We start from the raw sequence: 16,929 nt of genomic DNA, 5'->3' as shown, positions 1-16,929 counted from the left end.
ACAAACTAAAGAAAAACATCTGCCATATCCCTGAATTGATACAAATGTGTCCGTATGCAAAAGGAAAAAATAACTGGTTATAGAGCTAGCTAAACCTCTCTCTTGCATGACAGTTGCATATAGTTCCATTAAATTGATAATAATTGTTATCCATTTGTCATATGTTTCAGTATTTTGGTTTTTAATAAGTTCTTTTGTAAATGATTTTGCATTGTACTTTATTTCATGTGTTTCAACTAATCAATTTAAGAATGTGAAGGTGATCACTCCTGTTTAGCTAGTGGCATCTATTTAATTGATTTGAACGAGTTGAAATCGGAGTATATCCCGTATTTAATGGTGTCATTAACGACAAAATGTTCCGTCTTTTATGTGTTGAAATTTATTTCATACTTCTAACTGATATTATAACATGACGTTAACTTCAAACGCTTTGAGAACACACCCGTGGTAAATTATTAATATATTGTTTGGGCTGTTCCGATTGTACTCAAACGTCGAATGCTTTCCTTATTCAGTTTGCTTTGTTCTTTCTCGTCAGTTTAATAGTGCGTTTATTTATGGGAATGACAAATATTTGCCTTCACCTAGAGCGCTTCGATTCAAAAGAATTGCCATATTTGTCCTATAAGAATAGAAATAATTCAGGGGGGCCTTGAATTTATATTGATTTTACAACGGGTTTGAATTTATGCCGATATTTTACCCCTCGCTGTCACTCATGGTAAAATATTTAGCATAAAGGACAAACCCGTGGTAAAATCAGTATAATTTCAAGGACCCATGATTTATTTCTTATTTAAAACATTTCTGGAATGGACGTTTTTCCTATGAGTTTAAAGATTGGACTGAAGGTTCAAATTATCTATTGGACGATATTGACTGTACTGGAAGGGAGGCAAATATATTAAGTTGCAAGCATACGTCCTGGAATTCTCATAATTGTGACCAGAAACACAGAGAAGACGTTGGGATTCAATGTAAGTATTATTCTAAATCAATAAAAACTTATGTCTAGACATAGATCGTCTTGAAAATTTCATACTCTATAGATCCCACTTTGTAAATATAGTTGGTTCACACACAGTACCTCTGTTTGGAATGTTCTTATAATGTATTATCTATTCTAGATTTTTTAATTGATATCAATATGTTACCAAAGTTTCCTTTTACGAAGACAAAACTTTGATATTATACGAATCTAGGTACACTCGAATAGATGTCTTGTCATAATTATTCAGGCCTCCAAGAAAAGAAACGGATGGCACATTATTTTTTTATTTTTATTTTTTTTATTGCTTAATTAGTAAGACTTATGACTGATGTTAAATACTTTACAATCCTATGTTGTGACCATTGTTAACATTTCAAATTTCTAACTTTTCATGAAACTTCATACAAAGTGAGAATGATAAGGAATTGCTATTATTTTAGACAACAACACAGTTTAATACAACCAAAAGAGATATTTGTATATCGATAATTATATAAACCGTCAAATGCAACCGAACTAAAGACGCTTAATTCTACATCTTTGTCAATCACAAAATAAGAACAATATCATAAAAACGCTAACGATATTTCTTAGAATAACATTTCAATCAGTAAATGTATCGTAGGCTTGCCAGATGAAATGGCTCTCACATTGGAAGGTGGAAACAACGAAAATGAAGGTATAGCTCAGATTTTGTTGGGGAAACAAAGAACAAACATATGCAGTTTGGGATTTGAGCGTGACGATGCCTTTGTCTTTTGTCGAGAATTAATGAATGATTGCAGGTAGGTTCTTGCTGAACTTAACTTTTCTAATACTTAAATTTCTTTCACTTAGCAATTGGGATTACCTTGTGTTTCCATGTGTATACAAGCAAGCGGTTAACCTAGCTATAAAACCAGGTTTAAGTTACCATTTTCTACATAAGAGAATGCATATTCCAAGTCAGGAATATGACAGTTGTTAAACATTCGTTTCATTTTGCCTTTTGATTATGGAATAGCCGTTTTGAAATTTGTTTTGTGGTTTTAAATAAGGGACTTGTGTTTACTATATAAAGCAATCATTTAGCTGTCAGTTCATCGAAGGGCATAAAAATACCAGTTACTGTAAGTTACACGGGCAAAGTTCACTCAGACAAGTTTCACGTGAATTTATATGAATCTAATGAGATATTTCACCATGGCCGAGCTTATACGTGAAACTCACATGAAATCAGTTTATGTGAGTTTCACACGAATCTCATGTCAATCCTACGTCAATTTCACGGGAAAATAACATAATTTTTTTTCAAATTTAATTAGAATCATGCAAAGTACCATTTTTATTTGTAAAGTTTCATCTCGATTCACATAAAATTTACATGAAAACTTTCACGTGAATTTCATGTAAAAGCGCTCGTTTCAGGTGGATCTCACGCGAAATTTTCACATGAATTTCATGTAAAAGCGCTCGTTTCAGGTGGATCTCACGCGAAATTTTCACGTGAATTTCATGTAAAAGCGCTCGTTTCAGGTGGATCTCACGCGAAATTTTCACATGAATTTCATGTGATATTCATGTAAAATTCACATGAGTAAGTTTTGCCTGTGTATAGTCAACCTTTTTTTATCATCATATTTATTAATAAAATTAACGGTACCAATTTTCTTGCACCAGATGCGCATTTCGACAATACATGTCTCTTCAGTGATGCTCGTGGCCAAAATATTTGAAATCCAAAGCTTATATAAAAGATGAAAGAGCTATAATACAAAAGGTCCAAAAAGTATAGCCAAATTAAAGTTCACGCATCATATAAGAAAAAAATAACGTGATTTTCTGTTTTAATTAGAATTCCGCAGTTTCCAACATACTTCTAAATGTGAAACATTTGAGTTAAGATTTTAAGTAATTTATCAGGTAATACTTAACAAAAACAATTTTCGAGCTATGCATAGTTTACATGATATGTTTTAGAAATGTTATAGTAGTATCAGGAACCCAGTACAGCTCATCAACAGAATACATATACCAGGAGGCGTTCCATTGTAATGGTAGTGAAGCAAAGCTAATAAACTGTCCTCGCTACTCCATAAAATGTCCAAGTGATTTTAAAGTAGCGGTTGTCTGTGGTATATGTGTTTTACATCTTTTGATAAAATAATTAATCAGATTGAATATATAAACAGAGTGAACGGATGTTGAGTCCTCGTTCCGGTCAATGTGTTGTGCGTTTATTTTTTCATTCCTCATAGTCAAAATTTCCAATCTGAAATGAACATTCCAGAGAAGATCATATTTTAAAACATCAAACATCCCTTAGGATTATATATCGTATAATATAAATCACATTTTTTATAGCTACCCGGACGACTACAAATTGACAACGGGTAAATCTTCTACTACACAAATAGTTATTCGCTTTCACGTCAATGTACATAAGCTGAACAGGAATTCAAGGAAGAATATCTGGCACCATTTAACGCCACTTAATTTATGCTTATATTTTTATCTAAAAACATGTAGACATATTTTCTGTATCTAACATCAACAAATGCTCGCCTGGACATTGCGCAATGACAAGCATGTCATATAAAACAGCAAGTCCTTTACAAAATTATTAGAAAGCAAATTATGTTTAGTAATGCTTCTGTCATGCAAACACTGACAGTTGATTGTTAGACATTATTAATATTTTCTTTTATTATTAGTAGTATCAAATAAATCTTCAACAAAAATTATTTGATGTTCATTTTCATAAAGATTAAATAGAAGAATTTATCTCGAAAAGGAATAAATTAACTAATAATCACTTTAATATTAAATGATTTTTTTCTTTTGATCATAGATCCAACGCTTCCTTCGGTGACGTTAGAAGTTCCATCTCCTTTGATAGTTAACGAACCTGTGAACTTGACATGCACTGCCACCGGCGGAAGCCCATCTCCTAATATTTGGTGGAACTGTTGTAATGATAATAACCGAACATATGTTATCCAATCTGAGAACCAGATCAAGTCAGTTTTAGAAATAATTCCTTCGCGGAGATGTAATGCCGCCACATGTACGTGTTTTGTTCATCACACAGAAACTACATTTCCGGAAATTCAAAAAGCAGAAAAACTTGTAATATATTGTAAGTGTATTTATAAAATATAAATGTAGATATAGGAAGGTGTGGCGTGAGTGCCAATGAAACAACTCTCCATCCAAATAAAAAAATATAAAAGTAAACCATTATATGTCAATGTACGGCATTCAATACTCTTATTAGTATCAAATATGAAAAAAAACTTATTTTCACACATATTATATCATTCCTTTCATAGCAAACAGTACTTGCTGATTGATAAAAAAAACATAACAGAAACTTGCTAATGATAGCCGTGTGAATGAATTCTTACTAATTATTTTATACGTTCATTTTTTTATTTAAAATAGTTTTAATTTTTATAAACTTTTACTTTTATTCAAATGTCTTTTTCAACCATGTGAATAGGTTTAATGATACATCGTCAAAATTATCTACCCAATATACCATTTATTTATTTAAATCATGAATTTCAAAGTGGTGACCAGCTGTCAAATAGTACGATCATTACTTGAAAGTTATAACTTAGAGGACAAATGCATTAACAAGTTATCGGAAAACATTTACTTGCTTTTAATCTACACAAAATCTGATTGGTTGTCATAGGGGAATAAAAAAATCCAATATTGTAACAAAAAATATAATTCAATATTCAGCCTTCTTTTTCATAATATGTCCCTATAATTTTGGTTCAGGTATATTTATGATTAGGTTTTCAGATTACATGTTTTCTAAGCTAGGTTAAGATTAAAGGTTAATGATAAGTGTTGGGGATAGGGATGGTTTAATATAGTTTAGGACCCGAAACTAAAAAGAAGACCGACTATTTTGTGGAAGGCAGACAAGAAATTTCAAAGAATTATTGATAACTGTTTCTATTTCCCTCCAAAATTAAAAACATAGTAAACATAAACAAAAAACATGTATGCTATGATGCCGACAACGTAGTTGAGGCCAAGCTTTAAAACCTACTATGAACTACTGTATAGCTATTTTGAACATTTTGCTTTGATTTTTGAGGGGATAATTTTTTGTATCATGCTTCTCGCTTGAAATAGAAATTATTGTTAGAAACTAAGGGCACACGTGTCGTTATTACTTTAATCATTAACGACGTCATAGGAAAACATAGTGACCAATAGATTATCAATGGTCTGTCAAACTCGATGATGTTTTTGAGCCATATATGTCATAAAATTGTAACAGAAAAACACCCTTTCGTTTAAAAAAAAACCTCGACAATTCATAAACAATATTTGTTTGCCTTTTCTTGCTGATTAACATTTAGTTTGTTCAAAGCAAACATATGAATATACACCTTAATTGGTATAAACCAAGGAAACAATTAAATCGTGTTAATATAATAAGCATTGGATGATACCAGCCAATTTTTGGTGATTGCATTAACCTTGTCAACGACTCGAGACATGCTTACTTTTGACAAATTCAGTAAATGGTGTATCGATCTTTGTTGAATAAAATAACTTGATAGAAAATACATTTTAGATTAAATATTAAATGAAAAAATAACTTTATTTTTTTAGATCCTGTCAGAGATGGTTTAAATGTAACTGCTCCACTTCTTACTGAACACCAATCTAGCATATTGACATGTGAGGTTTCTGACGGCAATCCCTTGCCTGACATTTGGTGGACATGCAGTGGAATACCATATGATAATGTTACATCGGTTGTCACACATAATTCATCTTCTTCGACCTTGTTTTTGACACCAACTGTTGATTACCATAATAAAACTTGCACTTGTATTGGGAGGCAATTCAACACAACGTTTGAAGACATATCTGAACCCACAGTATTACGTGTTTTATGTGAGTTCCTCCAATGTTTTGGGTACCTATAAAAACATATCGGGTATATTTACAACTTCATTTAAATGTTCAGATACAGATGTTGGGTTTTTGGTTTCTAATTGTACAATGATCAGCGGCAGTGAAAGTTTTCGTATTCAATACTTTTGTGAAAAACTAATGCAAGCTGTAGAAGTCAGGTTTATTTTTCTACTCCTGATATATTGGTTTCAAACCATACCGGATCATTGGAGATGGATTTATGGTAGTTTCTATCAATACACATATTTTAGTTACAATTTTTTTGTCCGCTTCTTTCCCTTTGTGCCGCTTACAGATTTTTCGCTGGTATTTGTGGTTTCAGCAGGTATATACTCACCTTATTAACGTTTCTAGACATTGTTTTCTGGAAAGATTAAGATTCGTTAGACTAGTATAGAAAATATCTGTACGCTTTTCTCAGCATATCGTTTTTTTTGTTGTTGCGTCGGAGCTTCTTTAAAACTTAATATGGTATAAAACGGTAAGTGACACTCCCTTTGATTAATAATAATAATTGTTTATACATAATTACGTCATTTGAACTTTGATGTCTCATTTGTAATCCTTCCACATCTTTGTATTGTAATTTATAACTTCAATTGGTATTCGATCGAATAAGTTTAAGTTTCTACATCTTTTATAGATCCATTTTTAAATCTATTTCAGATTCAGTAAACGAGGTGGAAGTATCCTCTACAAATCTAATTGTGGGAATTCGATCTTATTTGATTTGTCGCGTAACCGGCGGAAATCCAGAGCCTGTTGCAAAATGGATTTGTGATGGAAAGTTTCAAAAATCTTATGAAATTAGATCATTAGAAGCCGTATTAGCACTAATGTCATTTATTCCGACCTCAGCTCATCATGCTCAGCAGTGTACTTGTGTTGTTAGCCAGCCTGGAACAAATTTCAAAGAAGTTCATCAATTATTAGTCTTACGTGTAACGAGTAAGTAATTGTAAACACTAGTTCACTTACCTTGCATGCTTATTACCTTATAATGAACATGATTATTAAGGCATGTTGATATATATTAAGTAAGCATTTCAAGATCTTCGTTTTTAAACGGTTGAACTTATTAGGGTCATGCATCGAGGATTCGGGAGTGCAATATTTTCCACTCACATCATTGTCCGTCCATCCGTCACTTATGGTTTCGAACGCAAATGTTTCAAAAACTATGGTTAGAACATTAAATAGATCTAGTACAGTTATTGTGCATCATATCCAGAAACTACCTTTTATATCCTACGAAAAGCTTAACATCACATTTTGATGTGTTTTGTCTGCGTTATGGCAAAATCAAATGACAAAACACATACAAAACGAATGGACAACACCTGTCATATTCCTGACTTGGTACTTCAAATGTATAAAATGAAGGATTAAACCTGGTTTTATAGCGCGCTAAACCTCTCACTTGTACGACAGTCTTATCAAATTCCGTTATATTTCCAACGATGCACAAGCTCAAACGTCTGTTTTATTCACTCACTTAAATATCCTATCAACACGCTAAATTGTTATCTGCCGGTTAAAAACGACAAGTTCTTCAAATATCTTATAAAAATAAAGACATATTAACCATTTTATTGAATTTAGAAATTGTATTTTACATGATGTATTTAACTTTCCTAAATGAAAACAGTTCGATTAAAATGACTAACAAACAACAAAAATTTCAATCGAGGAAACATTTCCACTAATTCCGGCTGTAACATGCTTATAGTAAAGCCATCACTTTCTTTATCTGTGACAATTCGAATGTTAAAAAAAAATTATAATCCATTTTACCTACTGTTCTTTCAGGTCTTCCAACAAGCACAACAAAGGAAATGATAACAGGAAATACAAGTGAACTCTGGTCAAATACATAATCTCTTCAAATATGTGTTAAAATATAGAAGAACAGTTGAGACATACTGTGTCATGTTAAAGCGTATATTCATCTGGTCGTATATTTTTTAAATAAAATATCATCAGTAACATGTGTTACTTTTGGTTAATGTATTAAGGGTAGAGTTCACACTTCTTGCATTTAGTTCAAACCTGCACACACAAATCAAAAAAGGAAGGCCACGTGTTTAGTGCATCGTTAACAATCCACTCTATATTTAAATGAATAAGATATACTACACTAAACATGACCATTTTTTGCTTGGTTATTGCTGGAATAGGCGTAACCAGTTTTAGAACAGGATACCCTAAGGATGATTTATCTAAGCTTGGTTTATATTAACCTAGCGGTTTTAGAGGAGAGGAATATTTGACAAACATCAAGTGATGGCAGTATAATAAATAGGACTTTAATCTAAGGTTAGATAAGAAGGCAAAATTAAAACATTATTTCATAAGATATATAGAAGATTCAAATTATATCTTTTAAACGACGCAATTGATAACATATTAGTTAAATATGGTGAATTGATATTTTAACATACATAAAAAAAGGTTATGTATTGTATATGCCATTAACACTACAAACATAAGATGTAACTAACCAAAATGTATCTAGAGGACAATTAACAGACAAATTATTCAACCATCGAGTGTAGTAATTTGGTACTAATTGTGATTAGGTACATTCTGATATGTGCTCATTGTAAACAGACTTGATAGAAAACTTAAAAAACAAGCTCATGTATCTTGATTTGAAAATTGTATTTTTTTTACATATCTGCAAAAACATGTATATTGAAATGTAAAAAACACACACATTATTCAAGTGGATGCTTGTCCCGATTTAACTACTAAGCGATTGAAACACTCAGGCATTCTACTCAAAGATATGATGTGACAATTATAATAAATGATTTTAGATTTCCTGTTTTCAATGTAATAAAATTCACTCCTTTCTTTACTTCTGCATGTACATCTATGCCAGAATATGAAAGTGTGTGAAAGTGTCCTAGTAACAGAAACACTACTCTAGTATTATATGGATATAAAATAAAAGTGACTTTTATAGAAAAATAATGGCTTACTCTAATCCGTAAACTGGTTTATAATGTATGTCTCTATGTCTAAACATACTATGTACAGTTAAAATCGATATAAACATATCCTGATCAAATATATCTGTTTTACATTTAGTGACACGACATGACAGGAAAACTTCTAGTTTCACCCTTTAAGAGATATTGTCTTAACTGTTAAAACTTCCATTATTTGAGAAAGGGTAGGAATGAGACACAACGCAATAACACAACGAAACAGTACATCTATTAAGGCAGCAACCATTTGATTTTAAGTTTGTTTTTGACACTGAGAAAAAAAATGTTTGTTTCACCCTAAGCTGCCACTATATATGTTATGCTGAGATTGAAAGAAATTTTTTTTTTCGACTTGTCGCAAAAAAATAGATTGTCTTTCGCCGAAAGCGAAAAAAAAGATTGTCAAGAAAAAATCCATACCCCCACCCCCCCCCCCCCCCCCCCCAACCCCCCGAAAATAAAATGGTTGCTGCCTAAAGTGTCAACATGTGTTTTCAACTATAGGGTCTCTATAGCACGTTAGTTTTTCTTTCTTTCTGATCTTTAAAGAGTAATCACAAAAGTACTGCACTCCGGGGAAAATTCAATCGGAAAGTCCCTAATCAATTTAATTTAAATACTTTAAAAACAGACAACCAAAGAGAAACAAAACAAAGCCGCTTATGCGCCTTCAACACAGCAAGACAATCGCTCACCTATAAAAAAGGGGGAGGGGTATTGAACATTCGTTATATTGTCCTTGTCAGCTAATTAAAAATTTGAAACGTTTACATTTTATATATAAGGGAGTTAAAGAGATATCGGATTAATCAATTGTCAAAATAGGTACAGTGAGTGCAGACGTCTTGTAAAAAAAAAATATAAAAAATACCAAATGCGAGAACAATTCAGAATGGAAAGTCGTTTTATCAAATGGAAAATTCAAAAGTACAAGCACAACAAACGAACGGAAATAATTGTCATACATATGGCATACTTGGCGTAGACAATTCCTTCTGCAAAAAATGTTGATGGAAACCTGATTTATAGCTAACTAAACTTGCTTCTTGTATGACATTGGCATAAAATCTGAACGTCTCAAAATGTGTTAATGGTCCGATTTAGTGTATCTGATGAAAGTGTAAAAAAGTATTGCGGAGGCATGAATGCTGTTTTCTTTATATTCATATAGTTTATATATATTTATATATGTTAGTGGTTAAATGAAAAACGGGCTTTAACTGGAATTTGAAAAATGGATATCCACAAAATTCTACCTTCTGATAGTGAAGCCATGCTAGGTTTTACTATGCTGTATAGGCAGTTCAAATAACCAGTCTTCAAACTGATTGACCGTTTGGCAGTACGTACACATAGCTCTGTTAATTATTTATTTCGTGTATATTATTCATAGAATATTTGAACTAAACTTTTATCAGGCAGTCATCAATAAACCAACCTTGTACGCAATTCGCTTTTCTACAATCATAAAAATGCAGAATACATTTTATACCTCGAACATTAAATTCCAAACAGCATCGCAGTCAAACAGCATCGCAGTCAGGGATCAACGTTGAATCATTGAGTCTCAAGTTGCAAATAGCTTGTCAATGGTCAATCAATGATACTTGTAAGATTTTAAATTCATTGTCGAATAAACAATAAAACATAAGAGTTTCATGTTTCAAATATTGTTGAAATTGTTATTTAACTGTTTCCGTTTGGGTATAGTTAATGTTTATTGTATTTTACCGTGGACTTTCAAACGGACAATATGTCAGTTCATCAAATTATAGCATGTGCCGATTTTTCATTGCACTTTACTTAATTTGGTTACATATAATTGTCTTATAGACAATCAGTTCCGATGATCTTATTTGTACTTCAAATTAAGTGTTTCAAGTTGAGTGCTTCTTTACAAGTATTTTATTTTTACGGAGGATCCCAAATCAATTGACTACTTAAGAGAACGTTAGTGTAACTTAGACAAAATTCAAATTATATTACTTTAAGATTACATGTAAACGCCATTGATATTGATATCATATATGCTCGTGAAATAAAAGTACTGATTCTTCTCGAATATTCAACCGAGCGATACCACACAATTCGCTTGCTAGTATAGCAACAGGCTGGTAAGATCATGGAGTGAGTTAAGAAAAAAGACGATTTGAATTGAAATGAGATAATGTCATTGATTTTTAAGTCACAGTTCTACCTAACATATACTTTGTATTAACATTTACAATAAAAAGAAGTTGACAAGCGTGGTGTATTCTTTATGGTATGAAGATGACTTTGTTGATATCCATGTGTTTATATACTAGTAGGTACTTTACATCATTTTTAAATCATTTAGACACAATACTGAAATCGTAACTGCAGTTCTTTAACTTTTATGTTTTACCGAATCATGTTAAATTTATTGAATATCTAAATGTGTAAAAATGAATATCTCAGTGTACACAAAAATATTTGAGGATATAAGTATCTTGCCTTCAAATGTCAAAAGTGAAAGGTTTGGCGTAAAGTCTAAACGCATCAGCTAGAATATGATGACACAAACTTTTTTTAAAACCTGAAGAATATTGATGAATAAGTTGATCATGATTATTTAAAAAAAAAATCTTAGTAAAAAGTGATTTAAAAATGTCTAAAATCTTGAACTTTTGTTATGAAAACAAAAAAAAACAATTAAACATAAATTAATATGATATTCAAATCATTTAAAAGTTGGAAAGTCTGCCGGTCATAGTGTTTTAATTTGCTTTCATTGACAAGTCAATACATTTTGTATATTCGATTGGAACTATATTGATGCCTTAATATTAATTGTTTCAAAATATTACTGGCATGATAAAGTAGAAAACTATGATTTACTTTATTTCAATATATTTTAATTTTCAGTAGATAAGAAGCAAATAAATAAAACTTTTCATCATATTACATTAAAAATTAAAAGGAAACATATAATGCAGATGTTCTGAATTTTCCTTCACTTGTTCGCCACAGTTTTACATTAGAGACAAAACCAACTATTCTGTGAATAAAGGTTCGTTTTCACAATTCTGGCTTCCACTTGGTTGATATGCGGCATTAACATAACTATAATCGATTGTCTTTGCTAAAGCTCGTCTGTTCTTTAATTTGAAGACGACGAATATAACGATACAAATAACTGTTATGCCGATAATTCCAATAATAATTGCCGATACATGTATCCTAGTCAGTCCATGTGAATCATCTGAAAATACGAGAAAACACATTGATTACATACCGCTCCTCACATTGAGTTAAGAACATTATTTTTTACTTATTTTTTATAATGAACAAATCAGCTTAATCCATTTTTGTTTTTCGCTATCATAAAGTATTTGACGTTATATACTTTAAAAAGTTGTCTTTTAATGAATACGATATTATTTCGAAATTAACAACGGTTAGTTTAATATATCAATGCCATATTGGAAACATTAATGTATGAGAGGTGAAGGCATTTCACATTGTAAGGAGAAAACAGTCATATGGTATAATGTATCCGGAGTTTTCCTTAATACGTTTCCAATATCTGTTGGTTTTTTTTCGAAATATGGAACCTATTTTATCCGATTGTTTATTCCGCTTTAATGTAAACTAAAAGTGGTATTTACTATGAGGGGAATAGGTCCTTTATCGGGACTCCGAGGTCGGGTGTTCTTCAGCTCGGGATTTCGGAATTGACCCTTTCGGGATCCGGGAATTATTTTTTTTAATTTCGGGTCTCGGGATTTCGTTTTTTTAAGAACGGGATTTCGGGATTTCGTGTTTTTAAGTTCGGGATTTCGGGATCAGTACCCCTCCTACCCCCCTTACTATGGTTATTTTCAATTTCGAATGTGGACTTTGATGAGAAACTTTATATTATACTAGAAGTCAACAGAAGCAAAACATAACAAAGGGACATTCGAACTCATTAGTCAAAAATGAACTGACAATAAAGATTGAGCAATTAAGTATTTTATTTTACTTTACAGTATTTATCTAGGGGCCAGCTGTGGTCGATCTCCGTTCAAGACCCATTGTTTGCCCTCGGCTGTAATGTGCTCTATGGTCGGGTTGTTGTTTCTTTCACATATTCCCCTTGCGTGTTCCATTTTTGTATACGTAGATTAATTTATATTATACATATTATACGGATAAAATTTTAATTGATTTGTGAAAAAAAGGTATTTAAGTAGATGTTTTTATTTTATGAACAATAAAATTGAGAATGGAAATGGGGAATGTGTCAGAGAGACAACAACCCGACCAAATAAAAAAACAACAGCAGAAGGTCACCAACAGGTCTTCAATGTAGCGAGAAATTCCCGCACCCGGAGGCGTCCTTCAGCTGGCCCCTAAACAAATATATACTAGTTCAGTGATAATAAACGCCATACTAATTTCCAAATTGTACACAAGAAACTAAAATTAAAATAATACAAGACTAACAAAGGCCAGAGGCTCCTGACTTGGGACAGGCGCAAAAATGCGGCGGGGTTAAACATGTTTGTGAGATCTCAACCCTCCCCCTATACCTCTAACCAATGTAGAAAAGTAAACGCATAACAATACGCACATTAAAATTCAGTTCAAGAGAAGTCCGAGTCTTATGTCAGAAGATGTAACCAAAGAAAATAAACAAAATGACAATAATACATAGATAACAACAGACTACTACATGTAGCAGTTAACTGACATGCCAGCTCCAGACTTCAATTAAACTGACTGAAAAATTATGATTTCATCATATGAACATCAGGCACAATCCTTCCCGTTAGGGGTTTAGTATCATACCATCATAACATATATGAGAAGAACATAACCCGTGTCATGCCAACAACTGTTTTTAGAATAAATGTGTTTAGTTCCAACGCAAAGACCTTATCAGTGACTCAATATTAACACCAAAATATGCAATCTTTAATGACTTGACAACAGTATCGTAATTATATCCCTTCTTAATAAGTCTATTCAAAGGTTTTGTAAGTTTCTGAGGTGAATACTGACACCTTTGTGCTTTATAAAGAATATTTCCATAAAAAAATTGGATGTGAAATACCTGAACGTATAAGAAGTCTGCATGTTGAGATATATTTACGAATGATGTCTTATATACCGAAGTCTATAAAAAAAAATATTCTAAATTGAAAATTTTAATTCGTGGTTCACCTATACCTAAGATTTGCACGAAAACTGGTTTTCAAAGAATCAACAATAATTACCAATATCCCTGTGTGTGCTATTGTATGGATAGGACTTGTCAGTTGTAACTTCATTTTGTCGTGTAAGTTATAACTCTCTCTTAGAATCATTAGCCTTTATTACTAAACAAAATATGAATGCTAAACATTAATACATTGTATTCATAAAGAAAACATGATCTCTTTAATTTATAGTTCTATTCCATATAAGAGATTTTTGTATTTATACATTCCAATAGAATATGTACAGGGTTAGCAGAAAGGAAAAACTACTGATCAGTTCAATAAACACTCGCAGTTAAAAATACTTTACACTGCTAAAAACAAAACAGATAAACAAAAAAACGTAGAAAGCACAACCTTGTCTAATACACAAAAGATATTTAACTATTTTTGACGCAACCAACGTGCATGTCAGCACCAACACGTCAAAGTATCGCGTCCTTTAATATAAAAAAAAGGCGGATACAAAATCAACTTACCAGTCGAGAGGGTGCCATTTCTTGTATTGTTGACGTATTGGCTGTAAGCTGTAGATGGTTCTTCATTAGATTCAGTACTTAGAGAAACTGTAATTTCTTTATTCAGCTCTGTCTTGTATGTACTGCTGACTAAAAAAATGAATCTGCTTGCATTCTAGCAAAGCGTTTTTACAGAGTGGACAATTTTCCGAGTACTGATAGTGTTGTGCGTTCTTTTGTGTTGATTTTGCTTATGAACTGTCTAAATTGTTGAGTTAATCTGATATATCTCATTTTGGGAATGTGTTAATGGGGGGGGGGGGACTGGGAAAGTTCGTGATGTTGTAGAGATATTTGTTTTCTTGCATTCAACATATTCAATGATCTAGCCCAATCATTTATAATAATTCATAAAATTCATGTCTTTTCTTTTTTTACAACTTTTTGGTCAACATGTGTGTATTAATAGTTATCCTGTCTGTTTACCCTATATAATGATAGAAGGTTTAGCTAGATATAGAACAATGTTTCACATACAATTTTCTTTGTCCACGGGACGAGAATATGACAAATTTCAAGTCGCATGTTTGAGTTCGTCAGATTAATGATTGCCCTCTTTTAAGAATAGGATTTATCTTGGAATTGGGTATTTTTTATAATTCATTTTCCCTATAATACAAAAGGTAACATTAGAACCATGAAAGGGACGATAACAGGCTGACCCGTGTTAAGAGACAGCAATATCTCTTGCACGTAAAAGACACACTATTAGAATTTAAAAAAATGAACTTAATGCATTACAAGGAATCACTCGCACCAGCAAAGTGCCAAGGGATTAATTCAAGTTGTAATAACTTAATCACAATTCACTATAAATAATTATGTTTGAATAAAAAAAGGTAAGAAAAGAGGTAAAAGTGTAGAAACAAATAACTGAGATGAAAATAAAGAACTGACTAAGATTGAAATACCTTTTAAGTCACTTCTATAGTTTTCAGTCACATATTCGACTGTAGTGTTTTCATTTGTAGTATTTATTTGGTGAACTGTTGTTCCATTGGCAGTGTATAAATCAATTTCTGTAGACTGCTGTTTTGTTTTATTGATGAATCCTTAATGAGATAAATAAGTTCTTGTTTATATCATAGACTTACAGAATAAAGGAAATGTCTAGGTTTTTTTAATAAATGAAGCATTCCTCAATTATGGTGCCGGTATCTTATCCCAAATCATATCTTTCCTCTTTTTTTAACATTTTATTGTCTTTCTCTCTATGGAAAAAGGTGAGATATTTGACAAACTCTGTTCTAGTTGGCACATAATACCAATGACCAATCCTTTTAAATTGATTTATCGCTATTTTGTGCATTTTTCCTTTGATCTTTTTTTGTGATAATTTGCATATCATGCTTCTCGCTTGAGATGGAAAAATTATCGCTAGAAACTAAGGAGACCACGTGGCGTTGCTAACGAAATTGACATTGAACATGTTGAAATTGACAACCTCGTCATAGGTAAAAAAGCGATAAACAGATTATCATTGGTCATCTCAACTCGATTGCTTTTCTCACTTTCGCTGTTCCAGCTCAAGCGAGAAAATCAATCTCATTGAGATAATCAACGATAATCTATAAATATCACATGCAGTTAACTACATAATATAAGCCAATATCTGATTACGAAATTATTTGTATTATGAAAATGACCGATGAATCACAGACTCTCATTCAGACGTCAACGATGGATAGATAATGATATTTGTAAGTTATTTGGACACTTGTCATTGATACATTTACCAAATATTAAAGAAAAACAAAAAGTCAACAGAAGGTCGACCTCCAGAGTCAGCATAATAGCAGTTTCTTAACAGTGTGCCAATTTATATACCATCTTGGGTAAGAAAAGCCGTGTCTAGCAAAGATGCAAACAACTTAAACTTAACAGCTACAAATCTAACAAAGAAGAAAAATAAGAAACTGAGTGTTTCGTTACATACCCCCTTATGATGTTCCTTACTTGGATTTTGTACTTGAAATTGGCACAGATTGTCATAGATGGATAACTACAATATACGACAAACTTGATTATTTCGCATTTCTAATTGTCAACGTTCCATTTCACATTAGATAAATCCCTGCTGCTAAATTGTATAGTGTTTGCATAACTCAATTGATAGAAAATGCTCAAACATGTTCCTATAATATTGAGGTCATACATGAGTCGTGGTACAACAACCATATTTAATGGAGCTCCGAGGACGTCAGAGCGACCAAACTCACCACTTCATACGTTTAACAGATACCCACACGAGTTTGTATGTGTGTCGAATCACTATTGGCAATTCATCACAGTTC

General features: G+C 32.0%; 1 protein-coding gene across 1 annotated transcript; it reads left to right on the top strand.

The window, feature by feature from the left end:
• Positions 1-802: 802 nt before the first annotated feature.
• Positions 803-7,900, top strand: LOC134696540 (synaptogenesis protein syg-2-like). The gene is made up of 7 exons (XM_063558387.1): positions 803-980; positions 1,620-1,779; positions 2,954-3,108; positions 3,825-4,112; positions 5,612-5,899; positions 6,587-6,868; positions 7,730-7,900. The coding sequence occupies exons 2-7, from the start codon at positions 1,634-1,636 to the stop codon at positions 7,795-7,797; spliced, it is 1,227 nt and encodes a 408-aa protein (XP_063414457.1). The 5' UTR covers positions 803-980; positions 1,620-1,633; the 3' UTR covers positions 7,798-7,900.
• Positions 7,901-16,929: the final 9,029 nt, after the last annotated feature.

This window comes from Mytilus trossulus, chromosome 14 (assembly GCF_036588685.1).
Source record: "Mytilus trossulus isolate FHL-02 chromosome 14, PNRI_Mtr1.1.1.hap1, whole genome shotgun sequence".
Classification (NCBI taxonomy): domain Eukaryota; kingdom Metazoa; phylum Mollusca; class Bivalvia; order Mytilida; family Mytilidae; genus Mytilus; species Mytilus trossulus.
Note: the sequence above shows the minus strand (reverse complement) of the source record. Positions and strands in the feature narration are given on the sequence as shown.

Bases quoted from the DNA above. Each gene is read 5' to 3' on its own strand.
- LOC134696540 (XM_063558387.1), top strand. From the start codon at position 1,634: ATGGCTCTCACATTGGAAGGTGGAAACAACGAAAATGAAGGTATAGCT. The intron at 1,780-2,953 runs GTAGGTTCTTGC...GATATGTTTTAG, and splicing joins GAATTAATGAATGATTGCAG to AAATGTTATAGTAGTATCAG. The intron at 5,900-6,586 runs GTGAGTTCCTCC...AATCTATTTCAG, and splicing joins CACAGTATTACGTGTTTTAT to ATTCAGTAAACGAGGTGGAA.